Genomic DNA, 24,209 nt, shown 5'->3' on the forward strand with positions numbered 1-24,209 from the left:
TTGGTCAGCTGTAGCAGGTCCGGGCACTGCCCTGGAGTGGCACCTGGTGGCTACCCTATGGCCCAAGCCTATCGGAACCATCAGAGGCTCTATTGCAGACCAGGTAAGCACTTAGTCACACCCCTCCAGGGTAAGCCAGGCCAGTGTCACACATACATAGTAAGAAAAATCCAGATATGACATGATATACCTGATCTGACATTTTTCAACCGTTGTTTTTTTCCAGAAAATGTAATATTACACTGAAACTAATGTTTTATTATATTAATGAATATATTAAAATGTTTATTACTGAAACTAGAGAAATTAATTGTTTTGTTTCAGCTTTTAATCTTTGACCTTTGTTATCTGATTATCTTTTTAGACATCCAGAATTGTCACAAGAAACATTTACATAAAATAACTGAGAAACTTATAGAAAACAATCCTCCAAGATGTAACCAGGGAGAGAAACGTTTTCCATTCTGTACACGTTATGTGAATCTCATCATTGTCTCCACTGAACACTTCAGGGAACGCACTGAAAATGAACTTCTAGAGACTGGGGTAAAACATGAACAATATTTAAAGAAAATCCAAAATAAACTGCAACGTATTTCCCTCAACAAGATATTTCGCTGGTGCCACAGATCTAGACTTGTGCCTCATATGGTAATGGTGAGTGGAGGGCCAGGTGTAGGGAAGACCACAATGATGCAGAAGTTTGTCTATGACTGGGTGAGGAGCAAGCTCTACCAAAGATTCTCTTTTGTGTTTTTCTTCAAATTCCGGGATCTCAACCGACTGGATAAGGTTAGTCTGGAGACCCTGATTCTTCATCAGTATCCATATCTGGAGCAGCAGCTTGGAGATATCTTACAAGATTCAGAGAAACTTCTATTTATATTTGATGGTTTAGATGAATGCCTCTATGAAATGGATTTCACATCCCAACACTTGTGCTCTAATCCTAAACAGCCCAAACATTGTGGTCAAATTGTCGTTAGTTTGGTGAGAAAGTCTCTTCTTAAGGGTTGTTCTGTTCTAATGACCAGTCGCCCAACCAGACTGACATTTACTGATTGTAATGTTTTTCAGCGTATTGTGGAAATCAGTGGATTTTTTCCAGAAGAACGATGGATGTACTTTGAAACTTTTTTCCACAACCATGAACTGGCAGAAAAGGTTTTTAATTTCATGAAGCAGAATGACACATTGTACACGTTCTGTTACATCCCATCCTACTGCTGGATCATCTGTACAGTATTATCCCAGAGCTTCCAACCCACAAGTAGTGATCAGTTGATGTCATTATTACCCAAAACTGTGACACAACTCTTTACGATATTTGTCGCCAACATCCTGTCCAATCACAGCCTGGACAAAAATAACTCTCAGAATATTCTGCGGTCCATTGGATGGATGGCAGAATATGGAGTAATGAACCACAGGATCATTTTTGATGAACGAGATCTGGATTCTTTCCATGTGGACAAAAAGTCAAAATTTTTGTCAAGTTTTCTGTTGGAATCAGATGAACCAGTGACCTATTCCTTCTTACATCTCACAGTTCAGGAATTCTTCTCTGCTTTGGTGCATTATATTGATTATTCTCCTGAGAGGCTACAAAAATCATTAAATGAAGCCAAATGCTATTCTGATGGACGTGGTGAAATTTTCCTCCGGTTCCTGTGTGGTCTTTCTGACAGCTCCACAAGGTCAGTATTGACTGGATACCTGGACACACAAGCAGCTCAGGCTTCCAGAGATGTTATCACTTGGGTGAAGAATTTCATTCCAGATGAAAAGAGGCTGGAGGAAAGTGGAGACAAGAAGCGAAGTCTTCTCAGAACATTCTTCTATCTGTTTGAAACCCGGAATAAGGCTCTAGTGCGAGAATCATTAAAGTCATACAAAAGTTTTATTTTCTCTGAAGTTTACATGTCATCACTAGACTGCACAGTGTTAGCATTTATTCTGGAGATCTGCATGAATGTAGAAAAACTCAGTCTATCTGAATGTTCATTGGACGATGAAGAATTAGAAAGACTTGCACCATCATTACATAACCTGCAGTATCTGAGGTAAAATTCTAATCCTATTACATCTGCATGAGAAAAATCTCATAAACGTATTGCATTTATTCATATTCCTGTCAGTACAGATTCTACTGAAGAAATCCGTTAGGTCACAAGATCCACCCAGCTCTATTAATTTGAACTACTTGGGAAGTTATAGGGTTAAATATTTAGGGTAATTTTTAGGGGCGAGGAGTTCCAAAAGTCCCAGACCTTGAAGAACTTCCGTGAATGACCCCTATTCTGGGTGAATGTATTTTTATAATATTTTCTTTCAGTTCCCATAATCAGGGCTGTGTAGTCGGTAAGCCAAACCTCCGACTGCTCAATTTCTATGACACTGACTCCACGACTCTGACTCCTCAATTTCCATGACACCGACTCCACGACTCCGACTCCATCATACATGGCTCATGTTTAGGCGATAAATTTACCGTAGCACAGATTCATCTCAGCTAAAAGTCTAGACCCTTAGATCAGGAATAGGACAGACATTTATAGGACATTTCATAACTTTCCCAAATTCTTATGAAAAAATATTCCCCACACACTGCATTGAACTACTGTACCCAATTTATTATATATTTTAGGAGTCGGAGTTGGTCCATCTTATACCGACTTCGACTCCACCAAAAATGGGCACTGACTCCATGACTCCGACTCCGATTCCACAGCCCTGACCATAATACTAACCCCTTAGGGACAAGGTCAGATTTTTTCAAATCTGACATGTCACTTTATGTGGAAATAACTCAGGAATGTTTCAACACATCCTAGTGATGTCGAGACTGATTTTACGTGACACATCAATATGAAGAAACAAGATTAAAATCTACTCACCTGAGCTGGTTGTGTGATGTAGGTACAACATTATGAATCACTTTAAACAGGTGGAAATCCTTTCAACTGCATCCTGCTCATAGAAGGACCATGGAATAAGAGCTTTCCTAGCCCAAAGAAAAAAGAAAGAGATCCAAAGGTGCTTCCGTTGGTGGGGAGTATTCCAATCCACAATTAAGGCCATGGTCCCATTATCAGTATTTGGTCAGTATTTTTTCTCAGGAGTGGGAGCCAAAACCAGGAGTGGGTGATAAATGCAGAATTGGTGACTTGTTCCTATTATACCTTTTCTCTGATTGTTCCTCACCTGGTTTTGGCTCCAACTCCTGAGAAAAAAAACTGACCGAATACTGACCAAATACTGATAGTGGAACCGTAGCTTTAGTGTAAATATTGCACAATTTTTTGTTTTTGTCTTTTAAAATAAAGCTTATGAAATAACAACTTCTAAAAAGGTCAAATATTAAATCAAAACAATTGACATATAAACCTAATTTAAGCATGCTGCGAAATACGTTGGCGCTATATAAATAAAAATTATTATTATTATTATTATTAACCATTAGATAATGTTCGGATAACATATTTCCTTTAAAGCAAATTTCCCAAAAAATACCTTTATCACCTATCCACATAATGTATGATCGCTGCTGTAGCCCCCACTTATCAATGACAACCCTGTGTTTGGTCATTAAGGTTGGGATTCGGATGGAGCCGCATGGAAATAGTTAAGTGTTGTACTTGGCTATCTCTGTAATACAATGCTTCTGTAATTTATAACCATAATTCAGAACCCAGTTGTGCATTTTTATGTGATGATGAATGGAAAATTAATAAAATAGTAACATGGAAAAAAGGAAAAAATATAACATTACGCTATGTGAGGTCATCATATGAAGACAGGCGATAAATGGAAGACAAATGAGATACAGACTGAGAGCTACAATAGGTAGTGGAGGAAGGAGTGTGTCACGATTCCACCCCTCAGTGTGTCTGAAGCTGTCAGTACTTTTATTAACAGCTTGGTTGTCCAATCTGAGACTGGGAGCTGCTGGCAGACTCCAGATTTTCATTGTCCCAGCTGATTGCCCGGCTACTTAGCGGGGCTGTTAGCCCCATACCTCTGCCAGACGTAGCTTCAGCTTAGTGTGGTTGGTTTTCTCTGTGCTTAGTGTTTTGTTGTCTGAACTTGGACCTCATCCTGACCCTTCATCTGTTTAACCCTTTTCTTCTGATCCGCTTTCCTCCTGGTACTTTGACCTTGAACCGTTACCTTACTACAACTTTGTCTCTTCCCTCTGTTTATAGCATACCCTACTGGCTTTTGAACTCGGGCTCCTTGACTATCCCAATTCATGGCTTGTCTGTGAGATGTGACTCAGCGTCAGTCACAGAGCGTTTTATCCGCATTCACAATTTGCAGATTTTATACGAATGTTCAGAGGACGCATCACCCACATCTCATCTTCTTATGCTTACAGTCTGGCTGATAATAATCTACAACACACATCCTGCATCCAGTTGGCATCTCTTATAAGGAAAAGCCAGTCGCTGAAAATACTTGACCTGTCTGGTAACAGTCTATCTGGTCCTCACTTCAGAGACCTGATGGAGGCTTTGTCCAGTTCAGACTGCAGGATAGAGGAATTATGGTGAGTATAAGAATTGTGATAGAATAGGAAATGTGTAACCTGCATTACAGAAATTATACATGTCAGGAGTTATATCGATGGAAGACTTATGCGTCAAATATCACAGATCAATGGACACAGTTAAACATCTCACAATGGTAATCCCAAATATATTATGTACTAGCCTAATAATTTCTGTAGCAAATTTATCAATTCGATATTTGTTTGTAATGCAATATCTTAGAACTTTTTTTTTTTTTTTAATAAATGTGCCCTGTACAGTGAACTAGGACAATTAATTCTTCTTCTTGTGCTCAAAGCACAGGAGTTATGCCTAATATCTTAGCCTTGGGTGATTGATTTGAATTACGTTACTCTAAGTTGAGTGAGAAACAAAAAGGGGCGCAATAGTGCTGTTACCCAATGATAACCATAAAAAATTAAAGAAAATTATGATCACCATAGTGAGTTGTGAAATGCTCAACTCATGAAAATAGTATTGAAGGGCTGCAGGCAGCACGAATATCCATAAGATATTGATGATATTCTGTGCAAGGATGAAGATGGTGCTGGTAAAATCCACGCTCCTCCGTAAAGACAAGTTTGTCAAGGGGAAATTGTACAAACTTTTTTATTGACATAAAGCTACAGTACTATGCGCTTCGTGGACGTCCCGTCCATTTCCTCAGGTATATTACTAATGCTGGACCATAGATCGACCCCATACTGTATCCAGGAGTCATGTATCCCTCCATGTCAACGTGTCAAAGTGCAGCCCCGACACGTGTTTCACTAGATGCTGCTTCTGGGGGCATGTTTATTACCACATTTAATCAACAGCACAAAATAATCAGAGACATTTTGCAGAGAAATTGGCGCATTCTACAGAATGATCATGTATTAAATCAGGTATTACCTAAAAATCCCTCTCTAATATTTAGGAGGGCACCTACACTAAGAAACATCCTAGCTCCAAGCTAATTGCGCAGACGGGATATATTTACGGATACAGATCAAAGTAAAAAGAGAAATACACAGTTATTCTAAGTTTGCAGATGACAGCAATAACATGGAGGCAGAAAGGTTTGGTCAGCTATATTTTGCTTGTCAATCTGTCATTTCAAAATTTCCAATAACATTAAGTACATTGTGTCATAAAACAATACTGGAATTCCTTGGATGAGTTAAAGCATTCCAAAGTTATTACCACAAAAAGTGATACGTGTGACATTTAAAAAATGTCCCTCTGTAAGTAAGGCCAAAATAAAACTACGGAATGTATACTAATGCTTTGTAGACGTGTCAGCCGCATCTTATCTTTTTATTTCTACAGTTTGGCTGGTAATAGTCTACCAGACACTTCCTGCATCCATTTGGCATCTGTAATAAGTAATAACCAGAACCTGAAGATTCTTGTCCTCTCTGATAATGATTTGCCTGGTCTGCATTTCAGAGACTTAACGGTTGCTCTGTCCAGTCCAGACTGCAGGATAGAGGAATTACAGTAAGTATAAAATGTGTACAGGATGGAGACGTGTGGAAGGAGACTTGTGGGTATAAGATATATGTACAGGAAGGAGACGTGTGAGTATAAGATATGTTTACAGGAAGGAAAAGTGTGGGTATAAGATATATGTACAGGAAGGAGACGTGTGGGTATAAGATATGTGTACAGGAAGGAGATGTGTCATATAAAAGATATGTACAAGATGGAGACGTGTGATATAAGAGATATGTACAGGTCAGAGACATGTGGGTATAAGACATGTGTACAGGAAGGAGACTTTTGGGTATAAGATGTGTACAGGATGGAGTCATGTGGGTATAAGAGATATGTACAAGAAGGAGACGTGTGGGTATAAGATGTGTACAGGATGGAGACGTGTGGGTATAAGAGATATGTACAGGAAGGAGACGTGTGGGTATAAGATATGTGTACAGGATGGAGATGTGCGGGTATAAGATATGTGTACAGAAAGGTGATGTGTGGATATAAGAGATATGTACAGGAAGGAAACGTGTGGGTACAAGATATGTGTACAGGATGGAGACGTGTGGGTATAAGAGATATGTACAGGAAGGAGACATGTGGGTATAAGATGTGTACAGGATGGAGACGTATGGGTATAAGAGATATGTACAGGAAGGAGACGTGTGGGTATTAGATATGTACAGGATGGAGTCGTGTGGGTATAAGAGATATGTACAGGAAGGAGACGTGTGGGTATAAGATTTGTACAGGAAGGAGACGTGTGGGTATAAGAGATATGTACAGGAAGGAGACGTGTGGGTATAAGATATGTGTACAGGATGGAGATGTGTGGGTATAAGATATGTGTACAGAAATGTGATGTGTGGATATAAGAGATATGTACAGGAAGGAGACGTGTGGGTATAAGATATGTGTACAGGAAGGAAACGTGTGGGTACAAGATATGTGTACAGGATGGAGACATGTGGGTTTAAGATATGTGTACAGGATGGAGACATGTGGGTATAAGAGATGTATACAGGAAGGTGATGTGTGGGTATAAGATATGTGTACAGGATGGAGATGTGTGGGTATAAGATATGTGTACAGAAATGTGATGTGTGGATATAAGAGATATGTACAGGAAGGAGACGTGTGGGTATAAGATATGTGTACAGGAAGGAAACGTGTGGGTACAAGATATGTGTACAGGATGGAGACATGTGGGTTTAAGATATGTGTACAGGATGGAGACGTGTGGGTATAAGAGATGTATACAGGAAGGTGATGTGTGGGTATAAGATATGTGTACAGGATGGAGATGTGTGGGTATAAGATATGTGTACAGAAATGTGATGTGTGGATATAAGAGATATGTACAGGAAGGAGACGTGTGGGTATAAGATATGTGTACAGGAAGGAAACGTGTGGGTACAAGATATGTGTACAGGATGGAGACGTGTGGGTTTAAGATATGTGTACAGGATGGAGACGTGTGGGTATAAGAGATGTATACAGGAAGGTGATGTGTGGGTATAAGATGTGTGTATGTGGCACCCCAGGAATCCGGTTGCCACAATGGCATTGCCTCCTTCACAAGGGGTGATGCCATGCCTGGAAGCAAGGAGGGGTCCCCTAATCAGGTTTACCAGCATACAACACTTTCCTGGCTCCAGACCAGAAAGGGAAGCTCCTCCCCTTTACACTGGAATCTGGAGATGGGGTTAGTAAGAGAGAGTTGAGAGGAGTTGGAGACAGGAGAGCGACGAGGAAGGACCTGGGGAAGGGAGCTGTGTACAAGCTGATCCTAGAGGAGAGAAGCGCAAAGGAACCGGACACCGGAGTCCGTGGTTGTGGGGCACTGAAGGCCCAGCAGCAGAATTCAGAGGGCAGGAGATTACAGGTCTCCTGGCCCCACTAGATGCCCGGCGGCATAGCAGCACCATAGGGCCCAGCACCTCCACGTGGGAGCGACACTTGAGGAAGGCCCGAGCTGCCTGCCATACGGGTGAGGAAAAATATGTTTTACTCAGGGACGAGGGCCGCAGCATAGCTTCAAGCAGCAGGGCCAAAGAGATTAGTGCAGAGGGAAGGCCTACAACTTCACCTGGCGCGGTGGATCCTCATCTTGCTCCGAGGCCGCCCGGACCTCTACTTCCAGCTAGAACCCGTGCCCCAGTCTGTTTAACAAACCGCAAGTAAAGATAAGAGGAAGCCGCCATTAAGCTGCGGGCTGGTCATTATCTGCGCCATCACCTGCATTACATCGCACCAACAACATCTACCTCATAAAATCACCATCTACTGCCCTGGAGCTAACTCTTCCTGTGGAGAGCTGAACCAACACTGCTGTATCACCATTAGCTCCAATGGATCTGCACCGCAGCGGCAGCCCCATATAGCCGCATACCACAGGTGGCGTCACGAACATTATCTCTATAAAAACTTTATTCCCCTTTTCTTTTCCCTTTAATTGACCACCCTGGGTCACGGACTGGGTCACTGCCACCGTGACATCCCCCAGCATCGAACGGCCCAGCAACCGATTACCCCAAGGCCCAGAGGGTACGTCATGTACTGGATGAAGACATATGTGTATAATAGATATGTACAGGAGGGAGAGGTGCGGGTAGAAGAAAAATTTACAGGATGGAGAGGTGCTAGTATAAGAAATGTGTGCAGGATCGAAACATGCTGGTATAAGACGTGTACAGGATGAAATCGTTTTTTTGAATTAGTTAAAAAGGTTGTTTAATTAGTTATTGCATTTACTAAAGAGCTGATTTGTAAGGTAAATATTCTCAAAGTAAAACAGCAATTCATGAGATACCCAAAAGAAGGGAGCTTAGGCAAATATCATATAGCAATTGGTATCCTTGTCATCCACCCCGCACAAGAGGCGACTTCTAGTGATGAAATTTATGGACATTTTCTCTTCACATTCACAATCTACAGATTTTATCTTAACACGTCACCAACATCTTATCTTCTTATTGTTACAGTTTAGCTCATAATTATCTGCCAGACACTTCCTGCATACATTTGGCATCTCTAGTAAGGAATAACCGCTCCCTGAAGATACTTGACTTGTATGATAATGATCTATTTGGTCCTCACTTCAGTGAATTGATGGATGCTCTGTCCAGTCCAAATTGCAGAATAGAGGAGTTACGGTGAGTATAAGAAATGTGTACAGGACAGAGACATGTGAGTATAAGAGACATGTACAGAACTGAGACGTTTGAATATAAGAGACATGTACAGGAAGAAGACGTGTGAGTATAAGAGACGTGTACAGGACAGAGATGTATGGGTATAAGATATGTGTACAGAATGGAGAAATTAGTTTTAAATTACACCATTTAATTTACTACTTAATATACTTAAAAGCATGGGCTGACATTCACTGATGACTCAGACATGGGTGAGATAGTCTCAGATCGGTCACACAAAATGGCAATTGTCCACAGCAACCACTGATACTTACGGTTCTCTGCACACGACCTGTGAAATCTCTTCTCAAATAGTTTGTGGCTTGTCTCTCTTCAGCTCCAACACAACCCACTCTTCATAGCTCCCAAAGCTGACTTCCTCTACTGAACACATGGCCTGGTTCTAGTCCTAGGTAGACAGGTTCACCTAATTAGTACCTCTAGGTCTAGGACTTAATCCTGACTTAGCTGGCTTTCCTTTATAGAGTGGGTGCAGAAAGTATTCAGACCCCTTTAAATTTTTCACTCTTGGTTTCATTGCAGCCATTTGGTAAATTCTAAAAAGTTCATTTTTTTCACATTAATGTATACTCTGCACCCCATCTTGACCGAAAAAAACCGAAAAGTAGAAATTTTTGCAAATTTGTTAAAAAAGAAAAGCTGAAATATCACATGGTCATAAGTATTCAGACCCTTTGCTCAGTATTGAGCTAGTACAGCCATGAGTCTTCTTGGGAATGATACAAGTCTTTCACACCTGGATTTGAGGATTCTCTGCCATTCTTCCTTGCAGACCCTCTCCAGTTCCGTTAGGTTGGATAGTGAATGTTGGCGTTGGTGGACAGCCATTTTCAGGTCTCTCCAGAGAAGCTCAATTGGGTTTAGGTCAGGGCTCTGGCTGGGCCAGTCGAGAATGGTTACAGAGTTGTTCTGAAGCCACTCCTTTGTTATTTTAGCTGTGTGCTTAGAGTCATTGTCTTGTTGGAAGGTGAACCTTCGGCCAAGTCTGAGGTCCAGAGCACTCTGGAAGAGGTTTTCATCCAGGATATCTCTGTACTTGGCTGCATTCATGTTTCCTTCAATTGCAACCAGTCGTCCTGTCCCTGCAGCTGAAAAACACCCCCATAACATGATGCTGCCACCACCATGTTTCACTGTTGGGATTATATTGGGCAGGTGATGAGTAGTGCCTAGTTTTCTCCACACACACAGCTTAGAATTATCACCAAAAAGTTCTATCTTCGTTTCATCAGACCAGAGAATCTTATTTCTCATAGTCTGGGAGACCTTCATGTGTTTTTGAGCAAACTCTATGCGGGTTTTCATATGTCTTGCACTGAGGAGAGGCTTCCGTTGGGCCACTCTGCCATAAAGGCCCGACTGGTGGAGGGCTGCAGTGATAGTTCATGTAGGTAGTTCATTTTAAAGCCATTAAAATAGTATCCCCTCCCCTTTTCCTCTTCTCTATATAACAAAAAATGCATTTGGCATCACCATGTCTAGAAAAGTCCAAATATTAAAAATACACAGTAACATTATTAATCCCATTCAGTGAATGCTGTAAAATTAAAATAAAAATACCACATTTTCATTTTTTTGGCACATTACTGCCCTCACCCACCCCCTCCAAAAAATGGAGTAAAATGATGTTAAAATATTGTACTTCAAAATAACAGAACAAATCAATTTTTTATGTTTTTAAAATATTTTTTTATATACAGTGGGTACCGAAAGTATTCAGACCCCTTTAAATTTTTCACTCTTTGTTTCATTGCAGCCATTTGGTAAATTCTAAAAAGTTCATTTTTCTCTCATTAATGTACACTCTGCACCCCATCTTGACTGAAAATAAAACAGAAATGTAGAAATTTTTGCAAATTTATTAAAAAGAAAAACTGAAATATCACTTGGTCATAAGTATTCAGACCCTTTGCTCAGACACTCAAATTTAAGTCACATGCTGTCCATTTCCTTTTGATCCTCCTTGAAATGGTTCTACTCCTTCAATGGAGTCTAGCTGTGTTTAATTAAACTAATGGGACTTGATTTGGAAAGGCACACACCTGTCTATATAAGACCTCACAGCTCACAGTGCATGTCAGACCAAGTGAGAATCATGAGCTCAAAGGAACTGCCCAAGGAGCTCAGAGACAGAATTGTGGCAAGGCACAGATCTGGCCAAGGTTACAAAAGAATTTCTGCAGTACTCAAGGTTCCTAAGAGCACAGTGGCCTCCTTAATCCTTAAATGGAATAAGTTTGGGACCACCAGAAGTCTTCCTGCTGCTGCTGCCGGCTATTTCCTGTACCCGCTCATTAAAGGGCATGAATACTCACCCCCTCCCCACGCCCATGGGCGTGGAGAGAGGTTGAATATTCATGCCCTTTAACAGTGGGCAAAGGAGATAGCCGGCAGCAGCCGCAGCGCGGCTACACTGTATACCGCTATTAAGGAGCATGAATATTGGGGAGCAGTGAATATTCATTTTCTTTAGCAGCGGGGACAGTGTAGGCTGCAGAGGGCGGCTGCTGCCTCCTGTGCCCTGCTCCTCCACCGATACCGCTCCCCCCACACCACACAAAAATATACACCCCCCCGTCTTATAGTCCGAAAAATACGGTAATCATAAGGTATAAAGAGTTGTACTTTGCATTATATACCTAATGTGAGACTAGTGTTGTGACACAGACTATAATGTGTATTGATATGTGAATTATACATGGTGAGAAATATAGATTAACAAAAGTGCATTTGGCTTGATATTAGGGAACAGTATGAAAAAGCCACAATAGACTTCATAGTGAATTAAAGTGCTAGGTGCAAAAAAATCATAATATATAGTTTTGAAACATGTGTATTTAACATGATAGAACAGATAAAGAAGATACAGTACCAATGGACTCCATATACCTGCTGAAGAGATCTTCATCAGACCCCCAGTCTAAAAAAGACACATCTCTTGGGGTAAGTATAAATATGGAGATATTGCACAGATGTCCATAGATAAAAAACTCCCTACCAAGGCCTTCAGGCCGTTAACAAAATATCTCAAAAAGTCCAAGGGTCCATGGTAGTTATATAAAAACTTATAGACTTAGTTCACGATCTCCTTGAAGTGCAAGTGCTCATCCATCATACAGCGCCAACCGCAACCATCTAGCGGAAGTCGTCCATCTGTAGAAAGAGAGAACGTCCCACAGGTAAGTAGTTAATGTAGACGTCTCTTCCCCTTGAAGGTCCAAAGTAGCTGAGTTTCCCATCAATGGCGCGGATGTTATATGACAAATTGAGAGGAAATTTATAGCCACACATAAAATACGCATATGAATTAAAAGACAATAAAAAACACGATAGTATTAAAACACTTCCACTCCCACCCTTGAAACCACAGCTAGCCTTGTTCTAAAGACAGATTACAAGAAGGCACTGAAACCAAAATTTTCATTGACACCAATAGGTGCCACTGTTTTGAGCCTAAAGATTCATTTGCTCTCAGTCTGAGCTAACATTCTCCCAAGATTCCCACCCTTTGGCCCATAGAAACTTGGTCTATGGCTTTGACTTTAAGTAGATTGGCATCACTTTGATGATATAAATAGAAATGTTTAGGTAAGGTCTTAAGTTGAGTCACGTCTTTGGTCATTCTACTTTTTTCAATATCCCTCACATGCTCTCGAGTTCTTATTCTTAATTCCCTCGTAGTTAGTCCGATGTATATTTTTTTGCAAGGGCACTCAGCAAAGTAAATTACCCCTTTAGAAGAGCATGTGAGGTGATGTCTTATCACATAGGTCCTTGTGTTGGCCGAGTTTCTGAAGTCCTTAGCCTTTACCATGTTGGTACATGCTTTACAATGATTGCAGGGGTAGAATCCAGTTGTGCTAAGCCAGGTATTTGTATTTTGATGTCTCCCTTCATAATGGCTGCGGACAAGAAGATCTTTCACATTTTTGGATCTATGCGCTGTAATAGAGGGATGTTCTGGCAGACATTTTCTAAGAACAGGGTCAACTCGGAGAACACTCCAGTGTTTCTGTATAATTTTCCTTAGACCTGTCCACTGGTCATTAAAAGTTGTTATCAACCGAATTGGATTTCTATTGTCATTGGAGTGGCTTAATTTAGTATTATACAGGACATCATTGCGAGATGTCCATTTCGCCCTGAAGTATCCTCCCTGAATCTGATGGCGGTCATATCCCCTTTCTTTGAAACGCCCTTTTAAATCCTCCTCCTGCCTCTCAAAGGATAAATCATCTGAGCAAATGTGCCTCAATCTTAAAAATTTCCCTACTGGGATACCTTTGACAGTTGATGCTGGATGTGAAGAGCTCGCATGTAGTAAGGAATTTGTTGACATGGGTTTCCTAAAGACATCCATGTGCAAGTCACCATTAGGCAATGTGGTAATGTTGATATCCAGAAAGTCCAGAGCTCTTCCTACTCTATAAGAGAGTCTGACGATCTTGGTGGTAAACAACTCTTCATTTTTTGAGTTAGAATGTAATTTCCTTAATATCATCTTGCAGGCAAATAGATGGACATCTTTTATGGCTACAAATGGATCTAAAGATCGAGAGGGTGAGAATGATAAGCTTTTCTCCAGAACCTGTAATTGAATATTGGTCAAAATATGTGTTTGGAAAGATTAATTGGGAGGGGAAGTGTTTTTATGCTATCGTGTTTTTTATTGTCTTTTAATTCATATTTTTTTCATGCTAGAGTGCGTATTTTATGTGTGGCTATAACTTTTCTCTCGATATGTCATATACCATCCGCGCCATTGATGGGAAACTCAGCTACTTTGGAACTTTCACGGGCTAGAGACCTCTACATTAACTACTTACCTGTGGGACGTTCTCTCTTTCTACACATGGACGACGTCCGCTAGATGGTTGCGGTTGGCGCTGTATGATGGATGAGCACTTGCACTTCAAGGAGATCGTGAACTAAGTCTATAAGTTTTTATATAACTACCATGGACCCTTGGACTTTTTGAGATATTTTGTTAACGGCCTGAAGGCCTTGGTAGGGAGTTTTTTATCTATGGACATCTGTGCAATATCTCCATATTTATACTTACCCCAAGAGATGTGTCTTTTTTAGACTGGGGGTCTAATGAAGATCTCTTCAGGAGGTATATGGAGTCCATTGGTACTGTATCTTCTTTATCTGTCCTATCATGTTAAATACACATGTTTAAAAACTATATATTATGATTTTTTTGCACCTAGCACTTTAATTCACTATGAAGTCTATTGTGGCTTTTTAATACTGTTCCCTATTATCAAGCAAAATGCACTTTTGTTAATCTATATTTCTCACCATGTATAATTCACATATCAATACACATTATAGTCTGTGTCACAACACTAGTCTCACATTAGGTATACAATGCAATATACAACTCTTTATACCTTATGATTATAAACAGTATATTTTTATGTTTACACTTTATTATCAATATTCATTCACTAGCTTAGACACGTAATTATATTGTCACATCCCTTTAACTGCACCATATTTGCACATGATTCTATCTTACATATGTAGCACCCTGAGGATTCGGCTGCTACAGGAGTATTGCACCTCAACCCAGAGGTGTGATATTCCACTCCCGGGTAAGGAAGGAGTGTGGAACTGAGCTCAGATAGACTGCATGCACTACATACATCCCATTCCAGAGGAGCAGGCCGACGGCACTCCCACTTAGAAATGTGCAGGTGCGACCGAGCCTGTTCCTGGCTGGAGTGGGAGGGGGGGAGGAACATCCCATGTAGTGTAGGGGCAGATAGGGGGAGCAGTCTGGGTAGTGATAGGAGCTCATTGGGTGCTGGTCACCTGAGCTCACACATAGAGGGATATATAAGGAGGGCACCAACTAGGATCAGGGTCAGACGCAGAGAGTAAGTCAGATGCAGAGAACAAGCCTGCAGAAAGAGAGAGAAAAGAAACAACAGCCCTGGAGAGAGAGTGGAGTGAAGAAAGACCCAGAGGGGACCAAGAAGGGACCCAAGAACCCAAATAAGAACACCGGGTGAGGAGTCAGCAAGAGGGTACCGGAACCCAAGCTGGTGGGGGCAAAGACATTCCCCAGCCAGAGACCGGAGACCGTGGGCAGAGTCTGTCACGGTCACCCACTACATTCACCCTGAAGGCACACCACATGGAGGGTCAGGGAACCTGAGGCCAAAGGTTGCCCAACAGAAGGCCCGAGGGAGCTGGATTTAGGTGAATCACTGGTGGGGACGGCTGAAGAAAGGACAGAGGGAGAGCTCAGGGCCACGCTCCGGACTTGTTTGGGGGTTGGCCGGATCCAGGACCTGGTGGACGCAGCACGGCTCGGGAGGTCACTTGGAGCTAGAGTGACCAGGAACATCTGCAGTAAGTAAAGACCCTTAACTGCACTACCCGAGTCTGTCATCATTACCGGCTGCACCGCACCACCACAACCCCCATCCTCTGCGCCTGTCCCCTCTGAGGCTATACCCCTCCCGTTGGGGGTTATCCCACCAAGCTGCGCATCCACCATCAGCCTCAGCGGACCCTGCTGCAGCGGCGGCCACAGTGACCGCATCACAACGGGTGGCGTAGTCGACACAACGAACTTTAATAACATCAGTAAAGACTGCCACATAACTCTGAGCTTGACGCCCTGGGCACGGGACCGGGTCACAGCCGCTCGGAGACTACAACCCCCCCATCTGATCCGGTGCCGGGTATTCCCCTCAAAAAGGAATATGTCCCAGGGGGCGCGTCAACTTTGGCGTAGTCGGCAGGATTACGTGCCCGCAACACCTGGGTACTGCGTGCCTGAAGAAAAGTGCAAGTTTACCTCAGAAAGAAGACTCCTGCCGGTTCCGGAGGGTCCACGCCATCGGACTCCATCACCAGTCGTTTCCCGCCGATTGTCCGCCATTTCCAGCTTGTTCCCGCCATCTGCAGAGTTTCCCGCCACTGGGCGACGCTTCCCGCCAAAACCGCAGATTTCCCGCCTTGGAAGAGCAGCGGACGCCATTATGGGCGTGCCAAAGGAGGGCAGGAGGCCGCCTCCCATCGTGGGCCGGGACAGAAAATGGCGCCAAAAGTGGAAACCGCCCCCACCAACAGAGACTGTGATGCTGGAGGTGTCTGTCAGCGTGAAAGAACTCCCCCTGGAGCTGACAGTCACCGAGTTGCCCCGGGACCGCCCTCTAAGTGGGAGGAGACGAAAGAGAAGAACAAAGATGGGTGTCGCTTGGAGCAGTCTAGAACGAGCGCACCCGGAGGCAAGGTGTCCAGAGCGAGAGCACCCGGAGTCGAGAAGAGGAAGAGTAGACCCGGGAATGGAGCGGCAGCAGAGCAGCACCGGCCCGCTGGCCAGGAGCCTGCAAAAGGAAGAAGGAGGAGAGCAGAGCAGCACCGACCCGATGGTCAGGAGCCTGCTAGAGTCAACAACCCCGCTAGGCTTAGCGGAGATCCTGGCGCAGCTTCCCCGAGATCGGGAGTGCGCGCGGAGTGCCCTGGAGGGCCTCGCGGGAAGGATGGCCCGAGTGCAGAGGGAGATCCTGGCGGAGTGGGGCCGGGAGATGGCCCAGCAAGCTGGAATCCGTCCACGGAACCCGCTCCCTTGGAAGAAGACACCGACTACCTCTGCGGATGACGCGGGAGGACCCAAGGCCGGAGACGGCGCAGAAGAGGGAGCGAGACGTATGGCAGCAGGTAAGGGGGACGCCTATACCCCATACCGGAAGACCACCCACCTGCCCCAGCTCCCCGTCGCAGAGCCCGAAAGTCCCCCTGCCGTACCCGAGACCGCCATGACACCGCCACCGACTAGGCCCCGACCGGAAGCCGCCGACGCGACCCCAGTGACGTCACGCGTCGTGACCCGGAGCGTGGCGCAGGAAGAAGAGCCTCCGGCCTGGTCACAGGGCCTAGCGTTTCCGGGCGCCGCATCCAAAGCAGAGCCATCTACCTCCGCGGAGCCTCCGGCCTGGTCGCAAGGCCAGGTAACCCAGGGCGCCGCCGTCCTAACGGTGCCCTTCACCTTCCAGGTGCCCCAGGCCTGGCCGCAAGGCCTGGGCAACCCGGGCGCCATCACCACCGCGCCCGCGCCCGCAATACCAAGGGTGCCACACCTGGGGGAGGACCTCTTCGGCCAGCTCACATGGCCGGACGGGCGGCCCTTCATCTGGCCCGAAGGGTACCCTGAGCTAGAGCGGCAGCAAAGACTAGGGCCCTTGTGTGAGCCCCTGATCCCGGCTCCAAAGCCCGTGACTCGGGTCTCGCCTCCACTCGAGGAAGCCCAGTTCGTGTGGGACCCCACGGGAGAAGATTTGATGGGGTTCACCGGAGAGACTCGGGCAGCTGCAGCAGAGCGTACCGAGTGTTGCCGTCAACAGCTGGCAGAGTTCAAGAGAGAGCGGGAGGAGAGGCGGGCCAGAGAGCAATGGGCCCGGACCCGCAGCGCGGAGCAAAAGAGTCGGACCAGAAGGGACCCCTATGCAGCAGGTCGTCCCCGTACCATCGGGACGGTAATAAAGTTTAATGCGCAGCATGGGTGGGGCTTCATAAAGGACCGGAACACCATGGGTGACGTCTTCGTTACCCGACGGGATGTCGAGTCTCACCTGCCAGAGGGTCACAAAGGCCGTGACCTCTACGTCGGTGACGAGGTAACGTTCACCCGGCACAAGTGTGCCAAGGGACCTTACGCCCTCCACGTGCATCGCCTGACAGAGGAGGAGCTGCGGTGTAGGGAGGAAGAGCCAGAAGACCCGGACGGGTTCAAGGCTAGGAGGTACTACGATTAAGAACAGTAGTAAAGAAAAACTGTATATAGTTACCCGTCGGGGTACACAAGTAACCGTGGCTGCTTTAAAGTTTAGTCCCCGTTGGGACCAGTGAACAGTTTAACCCGTGTGTCCCTTACCCAAACCAGGCTGAGGACTGTGAGCAGCCATCCCTTTCCCTTACCTGGCCGGGGACTGAGAACGGCCAAATTCCCCTGTACATAGTTGCGCTTGCTAAGGCGCCCCCTACTGGTTTTATGAGAAACTGCTTATCAAAAGACTGTCGCACTTTACCTGGTCACGAGTTGCACGGTGACCAGAGGAGGAAGAAAGAAAGAGACGACGAGAATGTTATAATGATGTCTATATGAAAAAGTTTATATATATATAATATTTTATATGTTTTATATGTTTATAAAAATTTGTATGTTTTGGTGTTTTTGTCTTTGCAGCCCGAGGACGTGCTGTGATTTACCAGGGGGGAATGTAGCACCCTGAGGATTCGGCTGCTACAGGAGTATTGCACCTCAACCCAGAGGTGTGATATTCCACTCCCGGGTAAGGAAGGAGTGTGGAACTGAGCTCAGATAGACTGCATGCACTACATACATCCCATTCCAGAGGAGCAGGCCGACGGCACTCCCACTTAGAAATGTGCAGGTGCGACCGAGCCTGTTCCTGGCTGGAGTGGGAGGGGGGAGGAACATCCCATGTAGTGTAGGGGCAGATAGGGGGAGCAGTCTGGGTAGTGATAGGAGCTCATTGGGTGCTGGTCACCTGAGCTCACACATAGAGGGATATATAAGGAGGGCACCAACTAGGATCAGGGTCAGACGCAGAGAGTAAGTCAGATGCAGAGAACAAGCCTGCAGAAAGAGAGAGAAAAGAAACAACAGCCCTGTAGAGAGAGTGGAGTGAAGAAAGACCCAGAGGGGACCAAGAAGGGACCCAAGAACCCAAATAAGAACACCGGGTGAGGAGTCAGCAAGAGGGTACCGGAACCCAAGCTGGTGGGGGCAAAGACATTCCCCAGCCAGAGACCGGAGACCGTGGGCAGAGTCTGTCACGGTCACCCACTACATTCACCCTGAAGGCACACCACATGGAGGGTCAGGGAACCTGAGGCCAAAGGTTGCCCAACAGAAGGCCCGAGGGAGCTGGATTTAGGTGAATCACTGGTGGGGACGGCTGAAGAAAGGACAGAGGGAGAGCTCAGGGCCACGCTCCGGACTTGTTTGGGGGTTGGCCGGATCCAGGACCTGGTGGACGCAGCATGGCTCGGGAGGTCACTTGGAGCTAGAGTGACCAGGAACATCTGCAGTAAGTAAAGACCCTTAACTGCACTACCCGAGTCTGTCATCATTACCGGCTGCACCGCACCACCACAACCCCCATCCTCTGCGCCTGTCCCCTCTGAGGCTATACCCCTCCCGTTGGGGGTTATCCCACCAAGCTGCGCATCCACCATCAGCCTCAGCAGACCCTGCTGCAGCGGCGGCCACAGTGACCGCATCACAACGGGTGGCGTAGTCGACACAACGAACTTTAATAACATCAGTAAAGACTGCCACATAACTCTGAGCTTGACGCCCTGGGCACGGGACCGGGTCACAGCCGCTCGGAGACTACAACCCCCCCATCTGATCCGGTGCCGGGTATTCCCCTCAAAAAGGAATATGTCCCAGGGGGTGCGTCACATACAACACCACATACTCATTCAGCGCATTGCATATACCTTTAATTCATCTGTCAGTGCGCATGCTCCCTTTGTCTGCACTCCTGACTTTGGGGAATCCGTCCATAGCGAAAGCGTACATGCAGCGCGTCTCATGTTGTCATCTGACTGATATTAATTTGGGGCTGATGTGCAGACCACATGGAGATGTAAGTAAATGATTTACGTTCGCCATAATGCCAAAAATATGTCTCCCATAACTATAGCACCTACATTTGTCACCCAATATTCACAAAAGGACTTCGGTGCTAGAGCATATGATCTCATTGGAGTGTGTTGCTTTTGAATATAGGAAGACTTATCTCCACAGACACTAAAAGTGTCAACTTACTGCCTTTTGTATAGACTTTGTGTCTGTTCTCCATCAGATAACCCACTTCAATTGGCTATTCACAGCAGGGTGTCATTGCTGAACAGGGGCCTTACATAGTGTTAGAGTACTAGCTCTTGTTTCCTTTCCAACTTATGATGAAGTCATATTTCAATCCTCAATATGAAGGTGACACATCCCCTCTCAAGAGATGGTTTTAGAGATTGGTCTTATTTTACCATTACATTGCTCTGTCTGGATTCATCTCAACTGCTGAGTCTGCTTCATGAATGCAGACCATGGCGCAGATGTATGTATATGGGCGAAGGGGTTAATTTTTAATTGTGATCCTATTCAATTTTCTGGAATTAATAAAATACCCCTGATTCACCACTTCAAGTGCCTTGGCCTCAAGTGGAATACCACTTTAAAAGTGTTGTGGAAATAGAGGTAAGTGAAGAATAGATGAGCCAAAGACTGACCACTACATTAGATAGTTGATGAAGGAGAGTTCTCTCCACATTTATAATCTACAGATTTTATACTAACGCTCCATGGACTTATCACGCACATTTCCTCTTCTTATTTCTACAGATTGGGTAATAATGATCTACCAGACACTTCCTGCATCCAATTGGCATCTGGAATAAAGAATAACCAGTCCCTGAAAAAACTTGACCTGTCTGATAACCGTCTGTATGGTCCTCACTTTAGTGACATGATGGCGGCTCTGTCCAGTCCAGACTGCAGGATAGAGGAATTACAGTGAGTATAAGTGTACAGGAGGAGGCTCGTGGGAACAGGTTATAAATTAGTTCTCTTCTATTTTATGCTGTGACATCTCTTCTAAAGTCTGACTGTCTTGTCTCTAAAATCACTTTTCTCTGTTTCTAAACATCAGTCTCCTCACATCAAGGGAAGGCCACATTCATTTATAGCATTGCTGTAATAATAACATGTTGGGTTACTGATGAGTAATCTACAAAAGCACTAGTGCACGCGATCATCATCTCCCTTCACTTCAAGACGACTGCAACCTCCTGCTCTGTGGCCTCCCTTCTAACACTCTCGCATTTTTCCAATCTATCCTAAACTGTGTTGCCCAACTAATCCACCTGTCCCCTCGCTATTCCTTGGCCTCTTCTCTCTGTCAATCCCTTCACTGGCTCCCCATTACCCAGAGACTCCAGTTCAAAACCCTAACTTTGGAATGCAAAGCCATCCACAACCTGTCTCCTCCATACATCTGTGACCTAGTCTCCTGGTACTTACCTGCACGCAACCTCCGATCCTCACAAGATGTCCTTCTCTACTCCAGTCTTCTCTCCTCTTTCCACAATCGCATACAATATTTCTCCCGTGCATCCCCCCCTTCTCTGGAACTCTGTACCCCACCATTTCTGACTCTCGCCTACTGTTGAAACCTTTAAAAGAAAGCAGGAGACCCACCTTATGCTACACGCGTACAACCTGCAGTAACCCTCAATCCACCATACCGCTGCAAGATCAGCTCTATCCTCACCTACTGTATCCTCTCCCATGCCTTGTAGATTGAGCCCACACGGGCAGGGTCCTCTCCTCTCCTCTCCTGAACCAGTTGCTGCCACATTTTTGTTCAAGAGTATTATAATTGTTTTTGAAATGTATACCCCTTTTACACATGTAAAGTGCCATGGAATAAATGACCATAAAGTAGTAATAATAATGTGATCCAGACTCACATCTACTGAGACTTGACCATGTGAAACACAGGTTGGTGGTGGTGGCAAACTGATTGGAAACTTTATCTGCTATCCAACCAACAACCTTTTCACACTGCTCTGGCTTCAATAGTGGTGTTCCGCGGCCCCCTAGAAATTGGGACAGGAAAGTAGTTCGACATGACGTGGGTGTTTGTTGTGCCCCCTTAGCAGGCACAGTTTCATCTTGCGCACTGCCTCTGCGTGCACTATCACCATCACCATAACGTCCACTTCTTCGTCCCTTGACACACACCTTACCCATTTTAAATGGAGTTTAAGATTTGTCACGTTGCCAAAAATGTCTGTATTATTACCGCAGTAATATACGATCACGTCTGATGAGATGACCACAGTTTTAGGCAGTGCTCTGGGAGTCAGAGATGCTTCCAGGGGTCTTCCCTATGGTGTTCCCATGTCATACACCACATGGCCAGATAAGGTTGTAAAATGTTAAAATGACATTTCCCAGAGAATGCATTTGTCTTGGTTGAAAGTAATGCAAAAGTGCAAAAACGCATCAAAAACGCTACGTGTGAACATAGCCCAAGGTGTGGAGGAGCATTTTTGTTTTTGTATATTTATTTTGCCTTATATACAAGTCATTACCCTGGAAAGGATGTTCCGTAACATATTGCCCAGGAAAATCCATTTTGGTTTCGTTTTTGCATGTTTTATTGTGAGTCCGTAAAAGTGGCGTATTACTTCTGACAAGATTGTTGACAGCAGTGATCTGGGAGTCAGAAATGCTTCCAGGGGTCTTCCCCATGCTGTTCCCATGTAATTTGAGAACTGTTCCCATCGATTTTGGCAATTTTTAGGCCCTCTGCAGACCGCCAGGGGGAGCCGCCTGAAAAATGCTCGAGTTTCCCATAGACTTACATTGTGCTCTTTATTCAGACCGAGCACTTGAGCATTCCAATTTGCTCAACTCGAGCAACAAGTACTCGAGCATTTTAGTGCTTTCCAGGGTAATGACTTGTATATAAGGCAAAATAAAAATGCATAAACAAAAATGTTCCTCCACACCTTGGGCTATGTTCACACATAGCGATTCTGATGCGTTTTTGCACTTTTGCATTGCTTTCAACCAAGACAAATGCATTCACTGGGAAATGTCTTTTTAACATTTTACAACCTTATCTGGCCATGTGGTGTGTGACACATCATCAGACACATCCTGTTCCATTTATGAAGGAGGGACTCTGAAAGTCACAAAGCCTATTTTTATAGGGTCATCAGGCGGCCCATAGAACTCTTAAAGGGCCAGCAGTCGGCCCTCGCTATTGTTAGAGAACCATCAGCCGGCTATGCTTTGTTGTTCCCATTATTAACGAGTGGGTCTCCTATATTCTTATTGCGTATGCAGTGACTGCAAGGGCTGACAAAAATTTTAAGGCACTCCAATGCTCCTTGCAAGAGATGTAGAGGTCAGAGAGCATCCTAAAAGCAATGTTCTCATTATTAGGAAGTGGGTCTCCCATACTGTTTGCCTCTGCAGTGAAGCAACGGCTGCCAAAAATTTGGAGGCACTCCAATGCCCCTTTCAAGAAACATAGAGGTCACAGAGCCTCCTAAAAACAATGTTCCCATTATTAGGAAGTGAGTCTCCCATAGTGTTTGCCTACGGCTGCCAAAAATTTGAAGGAACTCCAATGCCCCTTGCAAGAGACGTAGAGGTCGGAGAGCCTCCTAAAAACAATATTCCCATTATTATGAAATGGGTCGCCTATAGTGTTTGCTTATGCAGTGAATGCAAAAGCTGCCAAAAATTCGGAGGAACTCCAATGCCCCTTGCAAGAGACGTAGAGGTCGGGGAGCCTCTTAAAAGCAATGTTCCCATTATTAGGAAGTGGGTCTCCCATAGTGTTTGCCTATGCAGTGAAGCAACGGCTGCAAAAAATTTGGAGGAACTCCAATGCCCCTTGGAAGAAATGTAAAGGTCGGAGAGCCTCTTAAAAACAATGTTCCCATTATTAGGAAGTGGTTCTCCCACAGTGTTTGCCTATGCAGTGAATGCAAAAGCTGCCAAAAATTTGGAGGCACTCCAATGCCCCTTGCAAGACATGTAGAGGAAGTGATATGGTAGATATGGGGATGAATGATATGGTGATGGAGGATGAGGAGAAGGAGGAGGACAAGAGCAAATAGACAAAATCAGGAAGTGTATACCCATGTGTAGGTGTGAAGAGGTGCATGGGAATAGACCTCCCAAAAAGAGACACTGGAATTGAGTTTATGTTACGCTGCTATCATTCCGTGGTGTTGAGAAGTCTGGCCCCATCCAGCCCTTGTTCATTTTTATAAGAGTCAGCCTGTCTGCATTTTCAGTTGACAGGCACATGCGCTTATCAGTTATAATTCCACCAGCGGCACTAAAAACCCGCTCTGACAAAATGATAGCAGCAGGGCAGGCCAGGACCTCCAAAGCATAGAGAGT

The 24,209-nt window shown here is 44.7% G+C and overlaps 1 protein-coding gene across 7 annotated transcripts in view; it reads left to right on the forward strand.

Moving 5' to 3' along the window:
* The window catches only part of LOC141153874 (NACHT, LRR and PYD domains-containing protein 3-like), a 182,380-nt gene that overhangs the window by 133,274 nt on the left and 24,897 nt on the right, over positions 1-24,209 (forward strand). For 6 of the 7 annotated variants that reach the window (XM_073639109.1, XM_073639114.1, XM_073639108.1 and 3 more), the window contains 5 exons: positions 365-2,063; positions 4,379-4,549; positions 5,862-6,032; positions 9,002-9,172; positions 20,625-20,795. In XM_073639109.1, the coding sequence (XP_073495210.1) occupies positions 365-2,063; positions 4,379-4,549; positions 5,862-6,032; positions 9,002-9,172; positions 20,625-20,795 (2,383 nt within the window). Of the gene's footprint in view, positions 1-364; positions 2,064-4,378; positions 4,550-5,861; positions 6,033-9,001; positions 9,173-20,624; positions 20,800-24,209 lie in introns of those variants that run through there. The other variant, XM_073639110.1, reaches the window with a different exon arrangement.

This window comes from Phyllobates terribilis, unplaced genomic scaffold (assembly GCF_046119375.1).
Source record: "Phyllobates terribilis strain yellow unplaced genomic scaffold, ASM4611937v1 Scaffold_7__3_contigs__length_470593459, whole genome shotgun sequence".
Lineage (NCBI taxonomy): Eukaryota > Metazoa > Chordata > Amphibia > Anura > Dendrobatidae > Phyllobates > Phyllobates terribilis.